Source organism: Chelon labrosus (genome assembly GCF_963514085.1).
Source record: "Chelon labrosus genome assembly, chromosome: 22".
Lineage (NCBI taxonomy): Eukaryota > Metazoa > Chordata > Actinopteri > Mugiliformes > Mugilidae > Chelon > Chelon labrosus.
The window spans coordinates 506,674-534,420 of NC_140355.1; the positions used below are offsets into that span (position 1 = coordinate 506,674).

Below are 27,747 nucleotides of genomic sequence, written 5' to 3' on the forward strand. Positions count from 1 at the left end.
CTTAGTACAACTTTAAACTTACTTGCCCCTCTGAAAAAGAACGTCATGAATCGGAGGAGGCTAGCTCCCTGGAATATTTCACAGTTGCACAGTTCAAAGCAAAAGTAGTCAAAAGTAGTCCGAAAGCTGAACAGAATTTGGCATTCCACTTATTCTGAAGAAGCTCACATATGTAGCTGTCAAAGATGTAAGTACAGTGACATTAGAAACTTCTGCATGACCTAATCAATATCTGGAATCCTTCAATTTCAATTTCAATTTTATTTATATAGCGTCAATAACAATACAAATCGTCTCAAGACGCTTTACAAAAACCCGGCCTGAAACCCCCAGAGCAAGCCTGAAGGCAACGGTGGCAAGGAAAAACTCCCTTTTAACAGGAAGAAACCTCGAGCAGAACCCAGCTCATATGGAGGGACCCATCTGCCTAAGGCCAGCCGGGTACAGACAGAAGAAAGAGAGAAGAGAACAGCAAGATAAACATACATCTGTCATAGATACACATATCTGACTAAAGTGTACATGTGGAATCTTATGATACAAACTGATGATGTTACATGACAGTTTGAAAATGTAAGAGGAATCATAGGCAGGTTGGAGAATTGTTCATTCAGGTAGGAGTGGATAACTGCAGGATTCCATGAAGACTGGGCAGGCTGATGAGACCACGACAACAGATGTAGTATAGAGCTCTACAGGAAACGCACAACTCCAGGCCAGAGATACTCACAAGAAGAGGGGGGAAGAGGGGGGAAGAGGGGGGAGGGGAGGAGGACACACACAGCAGTAAACATTCTACATAGTAATAGCACAGAATTGCATGACTAGTAGTAGATAGGAAATTAGAGGGCAAGAGCTCTGTGCCAGAGAAAAGAAAGTGGAGGATGCGAGAGAGGAGAGAGAAGAAAGAGGGGGACATGTGTTTGGTGCATCGTCCCCCAGCAGCCTAGGCCTATAGCAGCATAACTAAGGGATGGTTTAGTCCAGCCCTAACTATAAGCTTGATCAAAAAGGAAAGTCTTAAGCCTGACCTTAAAAATAGAGAGGGTGTCTGCCTCCCGAACCCAAACTGGGAGCTGGTTCCTCAGGAGAGGAGCCTGATAGTCGAAAGCTCTGCCTCCCATTCTACTTTTTGAAATTCTAGGAACCACAAGTAGGCCTGCACTTTCAGACCGAAGTGATCTGTTGGGGATGATATGGTACAATGAGGTCTTTAAGATACGATGGAGCTAGGCCTTTAAGGGCCTTGTATGTAAGGAGGAGGATTTTAAATTCTATTCTAGACTTTAAAGGGAGCCAGTGAAGAGAAGCTAAAACTGGAGTAATATGATCTCTCTTGCTAATTCCTGTCAATTCTCTTGCTGCGGCATTTTGAATCAATTGGAGGCTTTTTAAAGAGCTATTTGGACAGCCAGACAGTAATGAGACCATTTAAACAGGAATGGTCTGTTTAAAGAGTTTCAGTCAGGTTTTAGAGTTCAGTACAGAAACAACTGTGGTTAAAGTTACCAATGATATCCTCATGGCTTCAGACAATGGACTTGTCTCTATACTTGATCTGCTAGATCTTAGTGCTGTATTTGACACTTTTGATCACGATATTTTAGTACAAAATATGGAGTAAGTTATGGAGTTCCTTGGGGTTCTGTGCTAGGACCAGTACTCTTCACATTCTACATGTTTCCTTTATGCAATATTATTAGAAAACGGCAACTTCCATTGCTATGCAGATGACACCCAGCTATATTTATCCATGAAACCAGATGAAACAAAACAGCTGGTTAAACTCCAAGCATGCCTAAGACATAAAGACTTAGATGACCTGTAGTTTTCTACTCTTAAACTCAGACAAAATAGAAGACATTGTATTTGGCCTCTCCCAGATTTGGACTCCGAAAGAGGGTCAGCCGGATCGCTGCAGATTCCACCCACCTTTACAGCTCTTTGATTTTTATTTTACTCTTATAGTGCTTATTGTTAGGGAGCAATTTGTGGTGATGCCAATGAAGAAGAAGTACCAAAGTCCTGTATGTCTTATGCTAAAGAAATTTATTTAGGCTCGATCGAGGAGAACAGAAGATTCGTCATCACAACATAAGTGCATGAGTCCACCTCAGTTCTAAGGGTCAAACAGTAAAGCTCAGATTCTTATACTAAAAAGGTGGGCCGAGGCAGCAAAGGGGAGATGTGTTAACATCCAATTGGCTATTGTACATAAACATGAAGATAAGGACTCACACCAACTAGGAAACACAAATTGTCTTCCAGGAACGGAGGACATTATCATCTAACTCCACAGCTGTGTCTGTAGACAGCCAGACAGTGAGATTGAAGATGCCAAAGAGGGACCATGGCCTTGGCATGTTCCTCAAAGAGAAAATAGGGCAGATAACTGACCCCAGCAGTAATCTAACATTAACTACACAAACTATCCATAGGCAAGAGAAATTATTCTCTAACACTTATTCTATTGTTATTATATTTGTACTATTTAAGCCAGGAGCTACCACCCAAAACTGAAATGATACTGAATAGACACATGTCATCTACATTTGTAAAATGACCATTTTATCAGATTTTTATCATAGGAGAGACACAATGTTTAAAACCATGGTCAACAAAATTTCTGTGTTCTGTATGTATTCCATCTTTTAAATTCAGGAATTCAGGACTCAGGAATAATCTATCAAGTTCCACACACACCTCCTTTCAAATAACCAAGATACAAAACAAGACAATTTGTAGGAATCATATATCCCAATACCTCACAAAGAACTGAATGAGTTTTAACCCAGAAAGTTTGAATCCTCATACCTTTCTAGAAGATGTGTGTATGGTCTGGATCTATTTGGCCACACAGTCTCCAGCATGGTTGCTTCATATTCATCTTCGTTTGTCTTAATATCTTGATTAATCTTTCACTTGTAAATATCTAAATAAATCTTTTTTAGATTGCATGTCTTTTAGTTCTTGAAAACTTTTAATTTTGCCCTATTTGGTAATTGTGCCTACAGCTGTATTTCCTTTCCAACCAGGTTTTGAATATAACATCCAGTTTTCCTGACTTAAATTTGTCATAAAAAACAATCCATTTTAATAGTCCAAGTTCTTACCAAGTTTAAATTGTTTTACAATAGGGTGCCATCTGTCTAAAGTAAAAGATATGTCATATATCATGAATAATGTGTAATGTTCTAATATTATCTCGAGCCTGTCTGTTTTTCAAAACCGAGTTTGATCTTCATCTATCAGGTCTGGTACAAATATTTAGAGCCTATTTGATATAACTGAGGTGTAAATTTTGTAGTCAACAACATCTAATATTGATATTGATCTATAATTTTGGTGGCATTCATTTTCTTCTGATAATATTTACACATCTACAACACAAAGATGAGTAGCTCATGTGTATAATGATCATTGTCAAATAGTGTCAAAATATACTCCCTGGCCATAAAAAAAAAAAGGTCACCACTGGGATTTAACTAAGCAAATAGGTACGAGTCTCCTATTGGATAATTATTGCATGGGCAATTATCTGTCAGGTAGCAACGAGTTATTTAACCCCAACTGATGCAATGAGTAGCTTCTCAAAAGAAAAGATGTTAGTCTATTTGAGAAGGGTCAAATCATTGGCATGCATCAAGCAGAGCAAACATCTAAGGAGATTGTAGAAACTACTAAAATTGTGTTAAGAAGTGTTCAATGCATTTTTAAAAACTGGAACGTTAGTGGGGAACCATTATCTTTGAGGAACAAATGTGGTCGGAAAAAAATCCTGATTGATCGTGATCTGCGATCACTTACACGTTTGGTGAAATCATGTTGAAGAAAAACAACAGTAGAACTCAGGGCTATGTTTAATAGTGAAAAAGCAATTCCACACATGAAGGGAACTCAAGGGATTGGGACTGAACAGCTGTGTAGCTGTAGCTGCTCTTATGTGGTCTGATGAGTGAAGATTTACCCTGTTCCAGAGTGATGGGCACATCATCGTAAGAAGAGAGGCAGATAAAGTGATGCACCCATCATGCCTAGTGCCTAGCACTGCCCCAATCTGGGGTTGCTGCAGTTGCTCAGGTCTAGGTTCAGCAACATTATGTGCCCAAAGAATGAGGTCAGCTGACTACCTGAATATACTGAATGACCAGGTTATTCCATCAATGGATTTTTTTCTTCCCTGATTGCACAGGCATATTCCAAGATGACAATGCCAGGATTCATCAGGCTCAAATTGTGAAAATTTGGTTCAGGGAGCATGAGACATTAATTTCACACATGGATTGACCACCACAGAGTCCAGATCTTAACCCCACTGAAAATCTTTGGGATGTGCTGGAAAAGATTTTGTACAGTGGTCAGACTCTCCCATCATCAATACAAGATCTTAGTGAAAAATGAATGCAACACTGGATGGAAATAAATCTTATCGAAACAATGCCACAGCGAATGCGTGCTGTAATCAAAGCTAATGGTGGTCCAACGAAATATTAGTGTGTGTGACCTTTCTGTTTTTGCTGGTGACTTTTTTTTGGCCAGGCAGTGTAAAATGGTTTTAATTTTAACCATCAAGTGAAATACTAGAAACCCCAAAAGGATATTAATCTACAGTTTTTGTAATGGAATATAATGTGATTAGTGCAACACCACTCATACAGGTACATACAGGGAGCATCAGTGATGAAAGAAGCATACAAACAGCCTGCAATGCATGTAAACACATTAGGCACATGCAGGTGCCCCTAAGTAAGGCTATGGGTTAAGCTTGGGCCTTTGTCAGGTCCAGAGCTGCCTTGATTCAAATTGGTTGTCAGTCATAGTAAAGAACCAGCCAAGACGACAACAGTCACCTACCTCATACAAGTAAAGACCTAAAGCCACTGTCCCAAAGGTGAATACCACAAAACCCTATACAGACAGAAATTATTTATTTTCATGAGGTATATAGGCAAAGCACCCACCCACCTATCTATTATTTAATAAGTCTGAATTGACTCATTTCAAGTGTTCCCGTTTAAATGGAAAAAGCTTGATCCAGGTGTTTCAGGACTCCCCCCACCAGGTGCAGGCTTCCAGTGATGAGGACGTGAATCTCAGCAGCTTCACGGAGAGGAGTAGCTTTGGCCATGATGCTGGGTTTAACTGGTAAGACACTCTTTTCTGGATCAGCTAGCACTGAGTCCTTGCCCTGAGTGATCCACTGAAGGGCGCTGAGGATGCAGGGGAAGACCAGGGTGTCTCCCATCTTTCCAGGGACAAGAGGCAGACTGTCTGTTATGAGAAGCTGTGTTCCTTTGTTCTCCCCCTGACCGTTAAGAAGACGCCAGCTCCTCTCATTGTCCAGGCAGCGAGTGAGCATATTTTCCACTGACACGTTGAAATTCTGCTGGTCTGAGAAGAGAAATAATAAAGGATGGATGATGAATATTGTAGGCGCCATTAATGCATTTATATTTCTGTTAGTAGTAAGGTTAAGGGATATTGTTTATGTGATTATACAGTTGAAACCAGATGTTTACATACACTGTGTTAAAAGACACAAACATTTTTTCCTCACTATCTGAAGTTAAATCAGACTAAACCTCTCCTGTTTTAGGTCAGTTAGGATTACTAAAATTATTTCTATTTGCGAAATGACACAATAATGAGAGAGAGAATTTGTTAGAGAATTTTTTATTACTTTCTTCAAAGTCAGAAGTTTACATACACAAAGATTACTATGTCTTTAAACAATGAAGGAAATCCCTGATGATGATGTCATGGCTTTGGAAGCTTCTGATCGGAGGCACACCTGTGGATGTGTTTTAAGGCTACACCTCAAACACACTGCTTCCTTGTTTGACATCATGGGAAAATCAAAAGAAATCAGCCAAGATATCAGGAAGAGAATTGTGGTGCTCCACAAGTCTGGTTCATCCTTGGGTACAATTTCCTGATGCTTGAAGGTGCCACGGTCATCTGTTCAAACAATTATACGCAAGTATAGACACTAGGGGTGCACCGATCCGATATTGGGATCGGATATCGGCCCCGATATTGACAAAATAGCTGTTTGTTTTTGTTTTTTTCCCTCCGTCGCAGCAGATCCTGCGTCATTCGTTAGAAGCACGTGTGTCGCATGCTGGAACGAGTTGGAGATCCTGTGTAGTAGTCCAGTAGGTGGCGGTATATGTCGTGAAGATATGATCCGCCATTAAACAGAAGAAGAAGAAGGAGTTGGAGCATTTAAGCAATATGGAGCGAGCCAAAGAGTCGGCTGTGTGGAGATATTTCACGCTTGCCACGCCAACTAGTTCGACGGCTGTTTGCAATGTCTGCAAAGTAAATGTTTATTTATTTAAATTTATTTTAAGAAGTTTGATTACATTCTATTTTCCATTTGGATGCACAATTGTTCTTTAAATAACAAATAAATAAGTATTCAATACATTACATCTATGTTATTTTGTCTTAGTTAGGAAAGTAATGTTTAGTTAGGAAAGTCTGGTGCCTTTAGTCTTTCTACATGGTGGAAGGAAGGTATAATGTGGAAGGTATGCAGTTTATTATTAATTCAACAATGGTATCGGATTGGTATCGGGTATCGACAGATATACAAAGCCCAGGCATTGGTATCGGTATCGGGACTGAAAAAGTCGGATCGGTGCATCCCTAATAGACACCATGGGAATGTCCAGCCATCATACCGCTCAGGAAGGAGACGGGTTCTGTGTCCCAGAGATGAACGTGTTTTGGTCCAAAATGTGTGAATCAACTCCAGAACAAAAGCTAAAGACCTTGTCAAGATGCTGGCTGAAGCTGGTGAGAGAGTGTCATTCTCCACAGTGAAGCGAGTCCTGTACCGACATGGACTGAAAGGTCACTCAGCGAGGAAGAAGCCATTTCTCCAAAAGCAACATACAAAAGCCAGATCACAGTTTGCAAATACACACAGGGACAAAGACCTTAATTTTTGGAGACATGTCCTGTGATCTGATGAAACTAAAGTGGAACTGTTTGGCCATAATGACCATCGTTACATTTGGAGGAAAAGGGGGACGCTTGTAAGCCTGAGAACACCATCCCAACTGTGAAGTAAGGGAGTAGTAGCATCATGTTGTGGGGCTGTTTTGCCGCAGAAGGAACTGGTGCACTTCATAAAATAGACAGCATCATGAGAAAAGAACATTATGTGGAAATACTGAAGCAACATCTCAAGACATCAGCCAGGAAGTTAAAGCTTGAGCACAAACGGGTCTTCCAAATAGAGAGCCGAAGTCCCGCCCCTCTACTTCCGGGTCATGGGACCTATCTTTCGAAAAACTATGAACGGCAGTCTATGGAGAGATCATAATTATTTTTTGGTCCCGTTCGAATTGTGGCATGAATTTCACATATGATGTGTGTGAACTTAAAAGATAATTTTTCACGTCAAGAGATAAATTATTTGACGTAAATAAGCTGAACAACATTAGGTTTTGTATGAGATCGCTTAGTGAACTACGTCTCTCGTCTCGAACAATGTACGTAACTAGAGAACTATGGCTGTCTCCTTGTTGAGCTTTACCGTCTTCTTCCAGGACGAAGGCAGAAGCATCAAACGAGGTGAAAATCATTATAAATCGGGTCATTCGAGAGCTGTAGTTACACGAAGGGAGTTTTGGTCGGTTCTGTACGCGCCAGCATGCGGGACTTGTAGTTCGTTTAATTACGTATTTTCCATAGCGTTTTACTTAACTATCTTGCGACAAACTGTGACATTCTTGACTTGTAAAATCATTTTTTTATTCTGAAAAACAACATATGTATAATCCAAGGCACAAGTCGATCGGGACCAGAAAATAATTTATCTTTCGCCATAGACTGCCGTTCATATTTTTTCGAAAGATAGGTCCCATAACCCGGAAGTAGAGGGGGCGGGACTTCGGCTCTCTATGGACAATGACCCTAAGCATACTGCCAAAGTAGTTACAAAGTGGCTTAAGGACAACAAAATCAATGTTTTGGAGTGGCCATCACAAAGCCCCGATCTCAATCCCATAGAAAATTTGTGGGCAGATCTGAAAAGGCGTGTGCGAGCGAGGTGGCCTACAACCCTGACTCAGTTACACAAGTTCTGTCAGGAGGAATGGACCAGAATTCAAGCAGACTATTGCGAGAAGCTTGTGGAAGGATACCCAACGTGTTTAACCCAAGTCATACAGTTTAAAGGCAATGCTATCAAATACTAAGGAAATGTATGTAAACTTCTGACTTTGAAGAAAGTAATAAAAAATTCTCTAAGAAATTCTCTCTCTCATTATTGCGGTGTTTAGCAAATAGAAATAATTTTGGTAATCCTATCTGACCTAAAACAGGAGAGGTTTAGTCTGATTTAACTTCAGACAGTGGGGAAAAAAGGTAACACAGTGTATGTAAACATCTGGTTTCAACTGTATTTATTAGGGGGATAGCAAGTCACATGGTTATATTAGTTGATATTCAGCTGCTGATTTTTGGTTAGAGAGAGAGCAGGTGGGCCGCCATATTTTTTGTTGACCACTAATTTTCTTTGAGCACTGTAGCTAATTTTGGTTATATTTTAGAGTACGTTTTCATGAGTTGATTATCTTTTGTTTGTTAATAAACGGTTAAACTTAGTTTCGAAGTCTCAGTGGATTTTTTTTGTAGCGCGTCAGACAATAGGGCCCATCTTCTGTCTCTCAGCGTCTCTTTGGATTAACGAAGTCGCTACAAATATGTTCCTAATATATTCAGTGGTTGCATAAAGGACTGTGAGGAGTCAAAAGCTCCCAAGTAGACCGTAGCTCAGCCTGTGCAAGATGAACAGAGGACAACAAGTGTGTATAAGAGCTGGTATCAGCATCAGCTGAGTATATATATATTTGATTATTATTATTAAAGTCAAAAACACTTACAGGACTGGGACTGGACAGTGACAAAACATAAGAGGTTATGTACTCATGTTCACATAGTTTAAGCTGCCACAAGCAAGGTTCATGATGATCCAATGATGAAGCAATGATCTCACCTGCATTACAGGAAGCAATGGCTTCAGTGATGTTTGGGCAGAACACAGCAAAGTCAAAATCACATGACTGAAGAAACAAGACAAAGCAGAAAGAATGTGTGTTACTTACAAACACTGAAATGTACCACTTTTTTTTTTATTTATTTTTTTAAACAACAGGTATTTCTGAAGGATGCACAAGAATACACTAACCTACACATTAAATGAACATCAGAATGAAAAATAGAAAATGTTTACTATAAAATTCTAACTACTGTTATTTTTACTTTTATCTTTCCATCAAGTCTAAAATGTCACTTTAAGCACATTGTAAGCAATGTGCTTAAAGTACAGTATTGCATTTAGTAACAGCTCAGTAGGTAGAGCGGGTTGTCCATGAACCAGGGGGGTTAGCGATTCAATCCCCGGAGTGTGCCACATGCCGAAGTGGCACTGGTGTGTGAATGTGTGAGTGCTTGTGAGAGCAAAAGGTAGAAAAGCGCTATATTAAAGCAAGGCCATTTACCATTTTAAAAAAAAGTCTTTCTTTGTACTACTCGGGTTGCCATCGTAATTTCGCTGTATGTCGACATGCAATGACAATAGCATTCTGATTCTGATTGTACTCACCACCAGTAGTTTAAGCATGGAAGCTGAATCTCTCTCTCCTGTGGCATTGAACAGCAAAACTCTAGCCACAGGTCCTCTATGCACAAACATATAAAAGTCTCACATTACTGTTGGTAAAAGCAATGACCGGCACCTATTAAGGTCCTATTAAGGTCCTTTCAATAAAAATATATACCATATACAACAACAACAATCCTGCACAAACCCCTCCTTTATGACTATTATAATATTCAGGTTGTGTTAAAATTGCATAAGTGTAAAACGAAACTGAAAAATCAACATTTAATTTATCATGCTACTTTGTCAATTATATATCATCAGTTGTTTGATGGATGAAGGTCACTAGGGAGTGACATTCACCTTGCATTTCTTTCGTGCTGGGCTGCAGTTTCTTTGAACCAGTGTACACAAGCCTGCATACTGCGCATGGTGTGAGCTCCATCCAAGAAGTAGGTGACTGCTTCGTGTTGTAGTGTCTGATTCCTTCCAGGCCATTCTGTTTCTGCCAGTCCTGAGACCCAACACAATCAATATAACCTCACTGGATGTCACAGTTAGTCTAGAAACTGTCTGAATGCCCTCTAATACAACAATCCCAGAATGTGATGAATTCTCATTTGCTCTTATAGATTTGTTTCATTCATGTAGCAAAACACAAAAAAAGATTTAGAGACTCACCTTTCACCATGATAGGGCTGGGCTTAAACAAAGTCGTCTGAGGTACGTTATTGTTCTCAACAATGGTGGTTTCACACAATGATTTGTGATTTGGAAAACTTTTATCTGTTGAAGAGAACATGGTGAACTCCTTTTCACACAACCACCGTATAACATTAAATATGTTTGAAACATAAAACAAAGACCCAACATTTCAGAACCCGCTTTTTTAATGTAAAAAATAAAAACCAATGCAAAGCTACAGAAAACCAAAGTGACATACAGTATTTCAAAGAAAAAAGCACTTTTTATTTGGATAAGATTGCATCAGTCTGGCAGATTCAGGGAATCTCCTGAAAGTACAGCTTAGCTTCATTTGGAGTTTATCAGATTCTGCGTGTAGAGTTTTTTTATCCACTGTATGTGCACATTACTCGTGCTTTGCACTGCTAACCAGCTTGATGGCCATACTCCTTTTTAGCCAGGAAGCTGTGGCATTTCCAAAACTAATTTTGTATTTTGATTGGGAAGACCACACAACATTTTACCACTTTGACTCAGTCTGTCTTAAACAGTGATGGGAATAACGTTGTTAAAATAACGTTATTTTTTTCAGTAACGAGTAATCTATCTAATTACTATTTCCATCATTACAACGCCATTACCGTTACTGACGTACACATGAAGTGTACATTACGCTCAGAAAAAAATTCTAATTCTTACGACATATTTAAACTTTTTTTTTTTTTTTTAAAGTGACACAATATTTACTTTCCCTGGTAACTAGTTACTTTTATAGTGGAGTAATTCAGTTACTAACTCAGTTACTTTTTGGGAGAAGTAACTAATAAATAATTAAATTTTAAAAGTAATATGCCCAACACCGCAGTTTGTGTACAGTTTGTAATTTAACACAGAGAAATGTTATTCTTAAATTGTTGAACTAGTTCCTCACACAATCTTTCAGAGTCATGAACAACTCTTTACTTCTGAAAGACTAAATCTCCCTGGTATGTTTTTTACCACCTCATAACTAATTAGTTTTGCTATCAGCAAGTTAGTACCTGTTGATAGCAAAACTAATTAGTTGTGAGGTATTCAGCCAGGGAAATTGTCTATGTCCCAGCACGTTATCATCATCAAATTCAAAATTAGCATTCATTTTTCAAATACACAATGTAATTGTGTAAAAATAACTTACTAAAATCATAATGATTCCCAGCTGTAGCTGAGCCGCAGAATATTTGAACCATTAAGTTGAATTTAGTCTGATGGTTGAGTTGGTGGTCAGAGTCATCATTGTGTTCTCATCAGTTGTTATTGAGAAAACAACAACATGTTGGTAGCCGTTAGCCGCATACACATAGACATATATATATTGTATATATGTCTATGGTTAAGTCGAGCACTGACGTGTGTGTTAGTGTAATCGGTATACCAGGAAATCGTGCACTGACAAAAGTTCCGCGATGTTTGGAACGCAAACTGCCAATTAATTAAAGAGCCAATTAATAACGTCACTCGCCACCAAGTGCTCAGGGGTGTGATTTGCAATCTGTCAAAATGACAGATGGCCTTCAGATTTTTCCGTCACAGTTTAAAAAAACGGTCAATGACGGAAAATATTCGGTTAATGCAACCCCTGCCCTACACATATCAGTATTATCTCTGGAATGACAACTAACATATGGTTCAAGATCCATATCTGTCCTACCTGGTAGACATCTTCTCTGTAACCATGTGTGACTTAGCTGGAGAGCAAGGGAGGCATTGGAGCGCTGGTGCAGCCCCGCCAGGCCCAGGCGCAAAGGTCCACAGTTTGCCGGGTAGTCCTCCAGCTCTGGACACACCCACAGAGGGCACTGCAACATCAGTTTACATTATATTACATAAAAAGTTTAACAAGGATATTTCACTGAGTAATCGGACCGAAAAAGGAACACTTACCCTGACCTCTTTGGCTCTGTCCTTGAGCACAGCCATTGCATCTTCTGGCTGTCTGACAGTGAAGGCAGGAACCCCTTGCTGCAAATATATGTACATAATCAACATCCAGTGAGATGGCAGAACCGTAGAGAACAACAAAAAAGAGTTTCAGTGCCTTCTACACCAAGTCTGAACACAACATGAAGAAATCATGCCAGGGCTGAAGTTTATTTTCGAGCGTGTAGTTCATTCACAATGACTCACTGACACATTCCTGGGGCCACATTCCTAAGGATTCTTAGCGCAAAGAGTTGCTCCTGGTGGCCAAATTCTAAGAAAAGAATCTTAGCTCTTAAGAGAGCTCCCAAGGTGAGATCTGTGAAGAGCAGGGAGGGGGACTTTCTTAAGCAGAGGAGAAAATGACGGAAAGGAGGCATTTATCTGTTGTGCTATATTTTCCCATGCCTGCCTCTTGGCTTGTAGTGTGACACTGGGGCCAAATCTACCTCTCAAAACACTTATTCTCATTGACCAATTGAGTCGGAAGCAAATACTGTTCCTCTGTCCATTTGGGTTTCCTACTTCTTTTCTTTTCCACTGCTGTTCGGTTTGTGGAAGATTTGAACGCCAACCAACAGTGCTTCTTATTAGCCGGTTAGCAATCACAGAAATTGATGAAAGCTGAGCCATTTTACCCTCTTAAATACATATTGGATGAAGTGTAAAAATGACCATCATGGAAAATGAATGGAAGCAATACATAGAACTATCAGCAAGTGAATACTGTGCAAGTGGACCCAAGTTTTCACAAATTTTTGGGTGGATCAAGTATAGCGTATTATTTATTTTATTTTGTTATGTAAAATATAATTTATAATTACAGTCTTCATAGAGATTAGATGCTATTATTAAGTCTGTTTATTTGACGGTCCATTCTATGCCCATTATCACCAAAAGTGTATTTTAATCTAGCTTTTAGGATCAACCAATCATCTTCTGAAATGATGACTCATACCCAGCAATGGGGTCAACCACACCTCCTCACTAAGTAAAGAGTTTCTGTCCATTCCTTGCTCAGAGTTCTCTGAGAATGTTCTGGAATCACTCCTAAGCTAAGACTCCTAGCTAGGAATTTTTGGGCTAAGTTAGGAGCTCTCTGAGAGGATTCTCAGAATCTTTAGGAATACGGGCCCTGGTCTTTACTGCCAACACACCTTGAAAATGCCTGCTTTTTGCCAGGCGATCTTTTCAATGGTGTCTCCCAGAATCTGTGTATGGTCAATGCCCAAGGACGAAATCCCACACACCCACGGCCTCCTGTTGACAGAACCACACAAATCATTTCATAGCTCGTCGACTGTTCAAGTAAAAATTACAATCTGTGCAATGCCATACCATTTTATAATTAAGTGTGCAGAATGAACCATCCATCAATTTCATGTAAAATATTTAACACTTTGAAGAAATAAATGTCAGCTGTTCTTCTAGGATTTTCTGACAAAAAGCTTACAATGCATCAAGATGATCTTATTGTTAAATGGTTGGGGTACTGTGAGAATTAAAAAAATAATATCCCATTTTTTTGCTATATATTGCTTGTCTGTCTACAATCTTGCAGATTTATGCAAAAAGTTGCCTGCAGTTTTTGTTATAAGCAGTCTGAGACTGTGTTATATTGCGGATTAGACCTTATTTTTATTTTATTTTATTTTATTAAAACTGTGACGCTACACTGACTGGGATACACTGAAGTAATTTCATGTAGTTTTTTAATGATTCCACAATTTAGCCCTAAAAATTAATAGGCCAAGCTTTTGCATGTCATTATTGTATATAAATACTGGGATAAATAATAGGACTACAGTAAAGGTTATTTTCTAATGACTAACATACTGTTTACATGCTATTCTTTTATAGTCTGTACGGAAAACCTTGAAATGGAGAATCTTACCTTATAATGTTGGTGCAGTCATATGCTCCACCAATACCAACTTCAATTACTGCTAAATCCACCTGACCAAAGACAATAGTGGTTTAGATTTAAGGGAAGTTAAGTCATTAAAAAGAAACATGATAAATGACTTTGTTGTTATATGTAAGGCAGTGCAATGATACAGCAGGAATGACTTGAAAACTTGCCTGGATTAAATCTGATGACTGACAGCATTTGTTTAACTGAACCAGTTTTTGACTTCATTGTCAAAGCCTAACACAATAACTTACAGTGGTGTGAAAAAGTGTTTGCCCCCTTTCTGAGTTCTTATTTTTTGCATGTTTGTCACACCAAATGTTTCATTTAATCAAACAAAATTAAATATAAGCCAAGAAAACACAAAATGCAGTTTTTAAATGAAGGTTTTTATTATTATGGGAAAAAAATCCAAACCTACAGGGCCCTCTGTGAACAAGTGTTTGCCCCCCTCTTAAAATATAACTTAACTGTGGTTTATCACACCTGAGTTCAATTTCTCTAGCCACACCCTGGCCTGATTACTGCCATGCCTGTTCTCAATCAAGAAATCACTTAAATAGGACCTGCCTGAGAAAGTGAAGAAGATCAAAAGATCCTCAAAAGCTAGACATCATGCTGAGATCCAAAGAAATTCAGGAACAAATGAGAAAGAACGTAACCATATCCATCAGTCGGGAAAAGGTTATAAAGCCATTTCTAAAGCTTTGGGACTCCAGCAAACCACAGTGAGCGCCATTATCCACAAATGGCAAAAACATGGAACAGTGGTGAACCTTCCTAGGAGTAGCCAGCCGACCAAAATTACAATAAGAGCGCAGCGACGACTCATCCAAGAGGTCACAAAAGACCCCACAACAACATCCAAAGAACTGCAGGCCTCACTTGCCTCAGTTAAGGTCAGTGTTCATGACTAAAGTTGACTAAAGACAAAAGTTGAACTTTTTGGAAGGTGTGTGTGTGGGGCTGTTTTGCTGCTTCAGGACCTGGAAGACTTGCTGTGATAAATGGAACCATGAATTCTGCCCTCTACCAAAAAATCCTGCAGGATAATGTCCGGCCATCTGTTCACGACCTCAAGCTGAAGAAAACTTGGGTTCTACAGCAGCACAAGGATGCAAAACACACTAGCAAGTCCACCTCTGAATGCCTGAAGGACAGCAAAATTAAGAGTGGCCTAGTCAAAGTCCTGACCTGAAATGAAAAATGTGGCTCCAATGTAGCTGAATTACAACAATGCTGGAAAGATGAGTAGGCCAAAATAATTCCACAGCGCTGTGAAAGACTCATTGCAAGTTATCGCAATTGCAGTTGTTGCTGCTAAGGCTGGCCCAACCTGTTCACACAGGGCCATGCAGGTTAGGATTTTGTTTTCCCTTAACAATAAAAACCTTCATTTAAAAACTGTGTTTTGTGTTAGCTTGTGTTATCTCTAACTAATATTTAAATTTATTTGATCTGAAACACTTAAGTGTGACAAACATGCAAAAAAATAAGAAATCTGGAAGGGGATGAACACTTTTTCACACCACTGTATATATAAGAAAGAGTTCCCATTTGCTGCTGGCGAAGAGCCATGACCATAATACAGCAGGATATAAGAGTGTTGTGTGCTCTATTTTACTGGAAGACATTTACTGGACTAGACTGGATAAAACTAGACTTTATTTATCCCTGTGGGGAAATTAGGGTGTTACAGCGGCAGAGAACAGTGCAAGATACAAAAGGAGAGTAAGGTAGAGAAACTATATAAAGTAAATATGTTATGGTACAAAAAAATTACATAATGCATCAGGTTTAAATAGCTAACCAAAAGTTGAAAAAAATCAACTAGTGTAAACTGAGGGGTGAGGTGGTAAAGAGGCTGAATATACATCACATTCATGAATATCATGTATAAAAACAATCTCCAAATGGGAGTTGCACCAAGTATTGCACAATAAAGACACACAAGGTAATGACGGGGATGAGTTGGCGGCTGTGGCTCAGTAGGTAGACCGGGTTGTCCATGAACCAGAGGGTTAGCGGTTCGATCCCCGGAATGTGCCACATGCTGAAGTGTCCTTGAGCAAGACACTGAACCCCCAGTTGCTCCCAGTGCGTGGCACTGGTGTGTGAATGTGTGTGTGCTTGTGTGAGCGAATGGGTAGATGTGTCTCTGACTGTAAAGCGCTTTGGGTACCAATAGGTAGAAAAGCGCTATATAAAAGCAAGGCCATTTACCATTTACCATATACAGATGTGTTATGTTCTTTGTATGTCCAAGAAAAGAAGCTCAGCAGCAGTGCTAAGAAATGCTGATGTTAAAGAGTCTGACTGCTGAAGCACTCCTTCTTGCACAGTGGTTGCCGCAGTCTCTGGCTGAAGGAGCTACCTAAAGTCCCAACTGTCTCATACAGAGGGTGAGAGGGGTTGTTCTTGATGTTTGACAGTTTGGCCAACATCCTCTTCTCCCCCACCTGCGCCACCGAGTCTAGAGGACACTCTAGGATGGAGCTGGCCCTCTTTATCAGTTTGCCCAGTCTCTTATTGTCCCTCTCCATGAGTCACCACATCAGCAGACCACAGCATAAAAGGTTGAAACCACAGTGTCATAAAATGTCCCGAGTCATGTCCTACACATCCCAAAAGGACCTCAGTCTCCTCAGCAGGTGAAGGCGACTTTGGCCCTTCTTATTACTGAATTATTAGTGTTTTCCGACCAGTCCAGTTTATTGTTCAGGTAAACACCCAGGAATCTGGATCCATCCACAATGTCGATGTCCAATCCCTGGATGTTCATTGGTGCGGTCTGTGTTGCCTTCCTTCGGAAATCAATCACCATCTCCTTTGTCTTGGTGGGATTGATATGAAGGTGATTACATTCACACCAGTCGACAAAGTCCTCAACTACCTTCTTGTATTCCAGGTCATTCCCATCTAACGTATCATTCAAGAACTTCTGGATGTGGCAGCTGTCTGTGTTATAATGGAAGTCCAAAGTGGAATGGAGAAAGAACTGTCCCTTGTGGAACACCTGTGCTGCAAAGCACCTTATCAGACACATCGTGAAGCCTCATATACTGTGGTTTATTCATGAGGTAATTGATGGTCGATGCAGTCAGCTGGCTGTTTACACCCTCCCTCTAGCGTTAAAGGCACTGGAGAAGTCAAAAAACGTGACTCTCACAGTGCCTTTGGGCTCCTCAAGGTGCAAGAGGGATCTGCCCAGCAGGTAGATGACAGCATTATCCACCCCAAAACTCGGTTTATATGCAAACTGCAGGGGATCCAGCTTGGGGCTCACCAGGGGTCGGAGGTGGTTCAGGATCAGCCTCTCCATGGTCTTCTTCAGGTGAGATGTTAAGGTCACAGGTCTTAAGTGGTTGGACTCCCTGGGGTGTATGATCTTTGGTACTGCAACCATGAAGGAGGTTTTCCACAGAACAGGAACTTTCTCAAGACTAAGGCTCAGGCTGAAGATGTACATGACCACTGGAGAGTGGGGGCTGGAGAGGTGTCTGCAGGTAGATTAGGGACGCGCGAGGGTGGTCTAGGACATAGATTCTCAAACGGGGGTCCGCGGACCCCTAGTGGTCCGTGGTGTAATTGCAAGGAGTCCGTGAAAATAAAATATCTTTTAAAAAAGACCTGATGACATTTATAGAACTAGCATTATTTTATTCAAATGTGACTGAGACACAACTGAAAGCTCATATTTGCCTTAAAGAGTGAATAAATGCCATAATGCAATTTAAAATGCAGTTTCTGCTGTTTCTATCAAATTGCACCGCCACTCCCCAGATTGGGTGGGGGTTCCTCAGGGTCGATCGAAAATATGCAGGGGGTCCAGGACCTAAAAAAGGTTAAGAACCACTGGTCTAGGAGGTGTGGATGCTGCAGGGGAGGAGGGAGTTGGTAGTCAGAAAGTGCGTGGCCGGGATGCGGACTGATGTTCACAGTTCTCAGGGGTGGGTGAGGGAGTGGATCCTGAATCAAAACTGTTAAAAAAAATCTGATTAAGTTCATTTGCCCAGCCCAGTCTCCGGATTCGGGGCCATTCCCTCTGACGCTGCTGGATCCCGAAATTGTCTTCAGCCCTCTTCACACCTCCCTGGTGTTTTTCTTGCGAAATTGGTCTTCCAGCTTTCTCCTATAGATGTCTTTGCCTTCTTTTAGTTCACTCTGTATCCTCTTTAGCTCCTCCTTGTCTGTCATATCTAAAAACCCTCTTCTTCTCATTAAGAGGGCATTCAGCTCAGGGGTCAAAATGGGTTATGACGGGATTTTTATGACCCTGTCAGTTGACAGACAACGAAAAAGTCTAGCGCAACCTCTGATCAAGAGGGACACGGCAGCAGTGCCATACGACAAAACATCAAAGCGATATAAAGAAATAACGGATGCAGTGGCGTATCATTTAGCGAAGGACATGCTCCCGCTTGAGAAGTCTGGGTAGAACATATTAAAAAATAAATAAAAAATCAATAATTATTGATATCAACTGATATGAAACACTTATATCGTGATACATTTTTCCACATGAGGTGGACCAGGTTGTGATGAGAGCGACCAAGTGGGAGGAGGGGGATGAGCTGTAGGCTTTACATACAGTAAGTCCAGAGTCCTATAGTCCCTAGTGTGGCATGTAACATACTGTGTGAAGGTGGGGAGAAAGGAAGACAAAGAGGTATGCTTAAAGGTATGCTCTTCTGAGATAAAAAGAAGAGAGTGGGGGTGCGATGTTTGCAGCTTTGACACTGCAGTGTGGAGGAGATCACAGGCCACTGTAGAATTGGCAGAAGGAGGGACATACGCTGTTATCGCGATAATATACACACTCATTGCAGAATTGCACTTATAGCTGATGCAGTTTTTGGACATGTAGCTGATACACAATGTTTCTATTGTAATTTTTTATAACTCCCTTTATTTTTCATTATTATTTATCTTTTTTGATACTTTATATTGTGTGGCATTCATTGTGGACAGCAAACATATTTCCTTACTGTGCATATGACAATAAACACTGTGAATCTCGAATAGATCAAAGAATGTAGTACAGGCTACTAGCGTACCTTCTCCTGGAGGAAGACATGAAAGGCCAAGATGGTGAGGAAACGGAAGTATGCTGGCATCGCCCCTTGGTAGGCATCCTGATGACGTTAAAGAGAGTAAATATTGACTGCATTTGTTTGTTTGCTGGGTTTACGTTGTGGCTGCTTCTATGTGAAGCCAACATCTAAAATTGGGTTGAGAACTGTCCAATGCCTTGATTATTAAAAAATGGGAGGATAGTGGGGAACCATTGTCTTAGAGGAATAAATGTGGTCAGAAAAAAATCCTGATTGATCATAATCGGCAATCACTTAAACATTTGGTGAAATCAAATCGAAGAAAAACAACGGTTTGTTTAACAGTTAAAGTAAGAGCATTTCCACACGTACAATGCGAAGGGAACTCAAGGGATTGAGACTGAACAGCTGTGTACCCTTAAGAAAACCACTAATCAGTGAAGCTAACTGGAAAAAAAGGCTTCAATTTGCTAGGGAACATAAAGATTGGACTCTGGAGCAATGGAAGAAGGTCATGTGGTCTGATGAGTCCAGATTTACCCTGGTCCAGAGTGATGGAGGCATCAGGGTAAGAAGAGAGGCAGATGAAGTGATGCACCCATCATGCCTAGTGCCTACTGTACAAGCCTGTGGGGGCAGTGCTATGTTCTTAACCAAGTTACGTAAACTTGTTACTGAATGGTCCACACATTGCTTCACACTGTTATATATCCAGCTTTGAGATTGTACATTGACCGACAATGATTCTTTGATTCCCGGTGGCATCACTTTTATACTATTAACCCTTTATCAGACGAGGAACCATATTTGGTAACTTCTGCACATACATTAAATTGCATCCCCGTGCCTCTCAGAGAGGAGCATGAGAAACATGTGGTTTTCACTCGGCCAATCAGCGAAGATCAAGGAAACATTCTCGGGTCAAATGTGGTCTGCAAGGTCCACCTCTACATGAACGCTGCTTTATTAGGTACGGTGAAGAAGTGGCCTAATGTTGTCTAATGTGACAATGTGTATATTGACAACTGCCTGAATCAGCATTCATGTTTTAATGGTCTAAATACATGTTTACATTACCACTTAAGGGCAAGGAACCTTGATTTTCTACATGAAAATTTGTATTATTATTTTTTTTTTTTTAAATGTCACAAAAGTAAAAAAGTCTTCTTATGCCCTACAATAACACTAGGATTGAAATTTAGCATTTTCAACTATTTCAATATGTGCCCTATAAAGGGTTAATGTGCCAAACAAAAGGCATGAAAACAGAAGACAGAATGCTGGTAACATGATCAAAGTCCACTGATATGGATATGATAAATGTTCTGGACTCAGTTACAGCAGAATGTGATCATACACAGCAAAGTTTTTTCTCTGAGGCTAAGAATACAAACAAGATATACAATCTGGTAAAAGCAAATCAGTGATAAATTAAAAAAAATCAATGCTTGAATGATGTCAGTTATTTTAAATGGTTTAATCCATTGTCCACTAACCCATTCCCCCGAGCACAGTGAATAGGCAACTAAGATTAATTTGTTTTCATTTTAAACAAAGACTAAGTACTAAAACAATCTCTGCGTTGTTATATGACCTACCTTGGTATCATCCAGTCGTCCATAAATCTGCCAGAAGTATTTAGTAAAAAGTTCTTTTCCGATGGGCTGCCCGTTGATTCGTATCCTCTCCCTGACTTGCACCAAATGTGGGGAACTGCAACCAAGAAGGAAACATTTGGCCAAATCTTAGTCATGTTCACTGGATTATAAACCTAAATAACCTCAGTACTGATGAAGGCATAAACTTACATTTAAACTTAGATTTCAAAAGGGTTTCCTGTTTAAGTGTAATATGGAGAAAATAACAAACTAACGCTGCAAACCCTTGGACTTCTCTTAATGCGCTTCATGATGTAGTCCCATGATATGGTTTTCATTTCACTGTAATGCCTTATCAGGGTTCATTTGCGGAATTTCTTGCCTTCTTAATGGGTTGAGACCATCAGTTGTGTTGTACAGAAGTCACGTTGGTACACAGCTGACAGCCGTATTTGACAACTGTTAGAATTCATATTATGGCAAGAACCAATCAGCTAAGTAAAGAGAAACGACAGTCTATCATTACTTTAAGAACTGAAGGCCGGTCAGTCCGGAAAATTGTAAAAACTTTGAATGTGCAGTTGCAAAAACCATCAAGCGCAATGACGAAACTGGCTCACATGAGGACCGTCCCGGGAAAGGAAGACCAAGAGTCACCTCTGCTGCTGAGGATAAGTTCATCAGAGTCACCAGCCTCAGAAATCGCAAGTTAACAGTACCTCAGATTAGAGCCCAGATCAATGCCAGAGTTCTCGTAGCAGACACATGTCTACATCAACTGTTCAGAGGAGACTGCACCAATCAGGCCTTTATGGTCAAACAGCTGCTAGAAAATCACTACTAAGGAAAAGCAACAAGCAGAAGAGAAGAGAATTTGTTTGGGCCAAGACTGGATTTTAGAACAGCGGAAATTTGTGCTTTGGTCTGAGTAAAAATTTGAGATTTTTGGTTCCAACCGCTGTGTCTTTGGAGTTGGTGTGGGGGTGCTTTGCTGGAGACACTGTTAGGGATTTATAAATGTATTTATTTATTTATAACATTTAAGGCACAGCATGGATTCCACAGCATCCTGCTGCAACATGCTATCCCATCCGTTTTGCGTTTAGTTGGACCATCATTTATTTTTCAACAGGACAATGACCTCAAACACACCTTCAGGCTGTGTAAGGGCTATTTGACCAAGAAGGAGAGTGATGGAGTGCTGCACCAGATGACCTGGCCTCCACAGTCACCTGACCTAAACCCAATCGAGATGGTTTGGGGTGAGATGGACCACAGAGTGAAGGCAAAAGGGCCAACAAGTGCTCAGCATCTCTGGGAACTCCTTCAAGAATGTTGGAAAACCATTTCAGGTGACTACCTCATGTAGCTCAAAGCGCAAAAGGTAGACTGAAGAGTTATTTCACACGTTTTTTGTTTACTACATAATTCCATGTGTTGATTCATAGTTTTGATGTCTTCAGTGAGAATCTACAATGTAAACAATCATGAAAATAAAGACAAAACATTAAATGAGAGGGTTTGTCCAAACTTTTGACTGGTAGTGTATTATTCTAAGATGAGATGCTTTATTTTAAAGTTGACAAAACTTCTATTTCTGTGGTAGATGATTATGTACAAACAAACAGCATACTGTTCAGCTGTAGTTGTTAGGAAGCATTAAGTGATCAACTCAGTATAGGAGAGCATGTGTTACCGCAAAACCTCAAACAAACAGATGTAAGAGATAGAGGTATTTTAAAGTCCACATATCTTGATCAAAATACCTTAAGATATTCAAACAGTTTGGACCCTAACTCTTGGTGTAACCTGGTGGTTCGAAGATTTAGGAAATATGGCATGTGACTGCAACATTTCTGGTTCTCCTAATTCAATTGGGAGAGGATGACCTTTGTCACATGTCATCATTCACTTGCCTTGTGCTTCCCATCTCATTCTCTACTATATTCAATCAGCTGACCAATCTTGAGCATTTACTGTGGTTTAGCCGCTTGTGAGAGACATGTAACTTTTTCAATACCATCAAAAATGGCTTAAGAAAAGACTTTCTAGAGGCCAACAAAGTGGTCAGTGATAAGTCTGTTGGGACATTTCTAAATAAACCATGTAGATAGAAATAAAGGCATGAACAACATGGAGGTATGTGGCAGATCAAAAAAAAATTAAAAAAAACTAAACTTAACAGTATCTCCACCAAGTGCTGCTATTTGGTCCTTACCTAAAAGTATCAATCAATAACACACCTAATCAGAACAGTTGAAACAGCAGTTAAGTTACATTGTAGGTATTGCAGCACCTACGGTGGAAAATGCCTAAGCTTGAACCACTGATGGGACACAGGCTAGGCTGTTGCAATGTGCAATAACTGACATGTATATAATGATTTAGCAAGGGGTCTTAGGTTCTCAGTGGCATCCCTCTATACTAACAGTTTAAGTATTATTCACACACTGTAGCTTTACCTGTAAAACCCAGTGCGGAACCCATAGCTTCTCAAAATCTGCTCTGTGAACGCACACGTTGAACCCTGCAAGACAAACAAACACTCAGAGGACATCCTTGCACAGCTGCCAGAGTAGTGTGTGTCTCATTCAGTTAAAATCATTTGTTTGAAAGCATGTTTGCCTGCTAGTTTAAGATTGCACAATAGGAGCTTAGGGGCCTTTAGATTACAGGAACAGTCTGGGGCTAGGTAAACTGTCAATGGTCATATTGTCCTAGCTGCCAATACTTGATTCAGTTCCTGGGGGACTGGTCTAGGTAGCTGCTATTACGATAAGATTAGAAAATCCTTTAATGTAGCCCACAATAGTAATAATGGTCATTTGTATTGTTAATAGAATGTAAGGTTCTATTTTGTATAATTTGAGGTGCCTAGGATTTGCCTCTAGTTAGTGTTAAAAGATTTTCTGTGAGAATTTGTTGGACAGGAAAAGAGAATACTAATGTAAAACTATGATGAGAACACATTTAATAGAATACTAACACTAAATTATATATACTGGCAAATTCCCTAGATCCCAAACCGATCAAGTATCTGTAGGATGCACTGGAACAAGCCTTATCCACAGAGGCCCCTCCCCTCAACCCATAGGAACCAAAGGCCCCCACTAACAAGATTCTATTGCAAGACACCACAAGACACCCTCAGAAGGCCCATGTTCATTCCTTCATTAGTCAGAACTGTTTTGGAGGCCTTGTGTGTCTGGTCAGCTCACCTTGCCCTTTGTTCCGGTCACATGAATGATATTAAGATGGTCTAGTTCCTCCACCTTTGAAACACAAGAACACACACGTCAGATAAGGTAAACGAACACTTAACCATGTGAGAAAACAATGTCACTATTTGCAATCTTTGATGTCATCATTGTTCTGTAGCACACTTGCATGAGATCTACTGGACACTGGTCAAGAGAGTGAGCAGCTCTTCAAGGCCTTTCTTGAAAAAGGCAGGCAGCACCTATGTAACCTCAGGCAACTGAAGAAAATTCCAAATTTCATGAGACCTTCTACATTGCTACCATCCAGTCTGTGCTCTCTCCACTACTAACCGACAAACATCTGTTACTGTAACTCTGCTGAAGTATATGTACTTTATGCCACACTCCATAATAATATATAATATTGCCCCATATAGACAGACTTGTTGTCTTCTTATTCAGTCCCTTGTTTACTACTCATAGTTTATTGTTTATTTAAAGTCTCATTTTTCTTATCTTATTTTACTTAACTTTAAATACTTGCTACTTACACTGTGGGGAGGTAATGCAACTTAATTTTACTGCTGCTGTCCCTGTCCATTAAGCATGTGACAAATAACCCTTGAACCTGCTGACTTGTGTTGATCTAACTGACTCACTGTGAGGCCAGCACGTTGCAGGAAGACTCTCATAGCTTGTAGCTGCAGCTTAGGGTGGCTTCGTTCTCGTCGGACCTGCTCCAGGGCACTGGCATTCGTCTGTAGCGTGTTCAGGGTGCATATGGCATCCTGCAGAGCAAGCAAAGGGAGAAATATTCAAAATTAGCAATATTTATTTGTTATACATCAGTACTGATTCATATTAACATTGCTGAATGCCATGGCCTGAAATGACATCCATTAATGACAGTGGCCAGTCTGGGCTAGCTAAATGTTGTTAGTTGTCTGTAGTTTAACTCAGATTGCCCTATTTGATTAATAATATCTACAATCTTATTTTTTCTATTTATACATTTGATGATTATGTTATTGTGTCTTTCCCAAAAATATTTTTTGGTTTCTTGGCCTTTTTTGAAAATGCTATTTTTCACCAAAAAATTGTCAAGGGATCCCGAATCTCTAACTCAGTCAGAGCTGAATAAGATTCCCTTGTCATGTGTATAGTACACAGGATAAAGGAAATGATTTCCACATGTGTGGACTTGTAAGATGTTCTTCAGTCCAGCTGGACGCTGACTTAAACTTCTATCACGACACGAATATATTATTTTCCGTCATTGAAGATATCATTTCAGCAATTACTCTTTACTAGACATTTGTGCGCCAATTAGAGCATGTTCCACATCGCTTCTTGATAGTCGTTTAATGGTGGTAACAGCAATACTGCCATCTTCCGAATTACAGTGTGCATAGTGTATCATACCATAAATATTCATTCGTAACATACCATATTTATGCATAAAGTTAGCAAAATATCGATCCTACAATACATCTCTTCTCCGTAACGTCTTTCCTGTAAAACATGCTAGTTGTGACGATGGACGTGGCAAGTTTCTCTCCTTGAGCTCACTGAATTTCCATGTAGATGTTTAACAGGCAACAACTCGTGTTGTTTTACTATTATAAAGTTTGCTTTATTCAACAATTATTATCTAAGTGAAAAAAAGATGTGTCTTCTATGTGATGTCGTAAACTTAAGTGTGCATTTTACACTCACACACACATTACAGTCACAATAGACATAGAGTCATAACTCACTCAAATTACTGACTCGTGAGCTAAACTTCTGGTACAACACTGTCACATTTCCCAGCTGGCCCCGCTGGCTGAGCCAGTCCATGTGGTCGGGTAACAGTACAGTAAGCGCTCTGTTCTCACTGTAACTAGCAGTCACTCAGCACTTAACAGCTAAATTGTCATCTGACAGCACTCCACTCGGTATGACAGTATGGTGTGGTCCCGCCAGCCATTTTCCTATCTATGTCCAAACTGTGAAATCTAGTTTGAAAAACTTGAAAAATTAATTGACTGCTAGCTAGCTTGTTAGCAACCAGTAAAGCGACATGTTAGCAGAGACACAGAGCGTACCTGATACTCCATTCCCGGTATCTGAGGAGCTGCCTTTGTGCTGCAGTGCCTGAACGAAATCCCCGCCAACTTGCACGGCCAGTCCCGCTTTCGCAGCCGCGCGGCAAAACCACAGCCCCGCTGCAACACGCGCGACAGGCACACCATCATGAAACGTCAGGATGTCAGAGGAAGCCCCAGCCAAATATGGGAGGTTCCTTTCACAAGCGCGTTGACGTCACGACACGTCCCTTTCAATACGTTGACATTAAATGTAATAAAAATACATTTACAGTCTGTGGTTGTTATAGTTATTGTGTAATTTATTGTGTCAGAGTTTGTTTACGGATGCTTGAAGGTCTATGTTAGCTTTGATTTCTAAGTGCACAAAAATAAACTGTATTATTTTCTGTGTCCTGATTAATAGAGAAAGAAAGAAAGAAAGAAAGAAAGAAACACGTTTGTTACTTCAACTAAACCACTTCTTCATCCTGAATTCTGAATATCTGAAAGAATGGAAAAATTCCTAATTATACATTTTACATTTAATATTGATACTTGATAATACAGATAAGCGTTAAGCTGGGGACACACTGAACAACTTTCAGTCTTTACAGATTTTGCAAAGACTGGAGGTACACAGTAGATTTCTGTATGACCACTGAAAGCACACTCTTAACGGCCGTGCCTGACGAGGGATGACAGAGTACATGATAACTAAAGCTAACTGAATGCATCAAACTCTCATGCAAACTCTCGCGAGGGTAACAGTTGTGGTGTGCCCTGTAACCAACATTAGGCACTCGTGCTCCTGCCACAACTCTATTGTGTCTCCATGTCTGTGGTCCAGGTTTTCTTTGTCACCACTCTCCCACTCTCACTATTCACCTTTATTGTTTTGATATTCCTTCTATTTTCCGTTGTCTTCAGATGGTATTTCCCATGTCCCTACCTCTCTTTTTCATCGGCTGTTGGCAACTCGTGTATGCAGTTGGGTATGTAATTAGTCCAGATTCGGCTTGAAAAATTCAAATGTGTTTGACTGCGACAGAGTTCAGGTTGGGTCTGTTCCCCTCGCACACTTGCAGATTTGCATTTTCACCCCTTACACACTAACAGATTTTTTTGTGCCAAATACCCATGCCGACTGTCCCCAACTAGTGCAGACTTTGCCCAAAAGGGAACTGAGGGTAAAATGTGACAAAAAAAAAAAAAAATCTATCTTGTAGTGTGTCCTCAGCAGAGCCATTTCTTGCTATAGGCCAGTGACTCCCAATCTGGGGTATGCGAAAGAGTTGATTCTGAACTCAGCCTGATTACATTTTGAAACTGAAAAAACGGATAACGGGTTGTTTTCTCATTTTCTGATTCTCCACCTAAATGAAAAATCAAAAGACTGTTTTTCATGTGAGTCAATTATGTTAATAGCTAGATTGTAGGACAACTGGCTGTGAAGCTATGTATCAGTTTGCTGCTAATGTAGCTAGTGCTAGGTCACCTAAATAAGAAAGACACAGATTCCCTGAAATGTCTGTGATTGGTGGGCAGGTGCAAATCTCCTGATGTTATAGCTATACTTGCTAAAGTTATTTTCCCCCCAGAAACAAGCAAATCTCGTTTTTGATTGGGTCTTTAAATTATGTCGTCAACAATTCTGA

At 40.1% G+C, this 27,747-nt stretch overlaps 1 protein-coding gene across 1 annotated transcript; it reads right to left on the reverse strand.

The window, feature by feature from the left end:
* On the reverse strand, positions 1 to 26,489 carry LOC311507645 (folylpolyglutamate synthase, mitochondrial-like). Its single transcript, XM_084572072.1, has 15 exons — positions 26,111 to 26,489; positions 24,683 to 24,811; positions 24,042 to 24,095; positions 23,286 to 23,350; positions 20,824 to 20,938; positions 19,229 to 19,306; positions 14,154 to 14,215; positions 13,417 to 13,519; positions 12,224 to 12,301; positions 11,991 to 12,138; positions 10,298 to 10,402; positions 9,980 to 10,130; positions 9,620 to 9,695; positions 9,011 to 9,077; positions 1 to 5,391 (listed from the first exon to the last, which is right to left on the reverse strand). Exons 1-15 carry the CDS (start codon positions 26,258 to 26,260, stop codon positions 5,015 to 5,017), a joined length of 1,758 nt encoding a protein of 585 aa, XP_084428198.1. The 5' UTR covers positions 26,261 to 26,489; the 3' UTR covers positions 1 to 5,014.
* Positions 26,490 to 27,747: the final 1,258 nt, after the last annotated feature.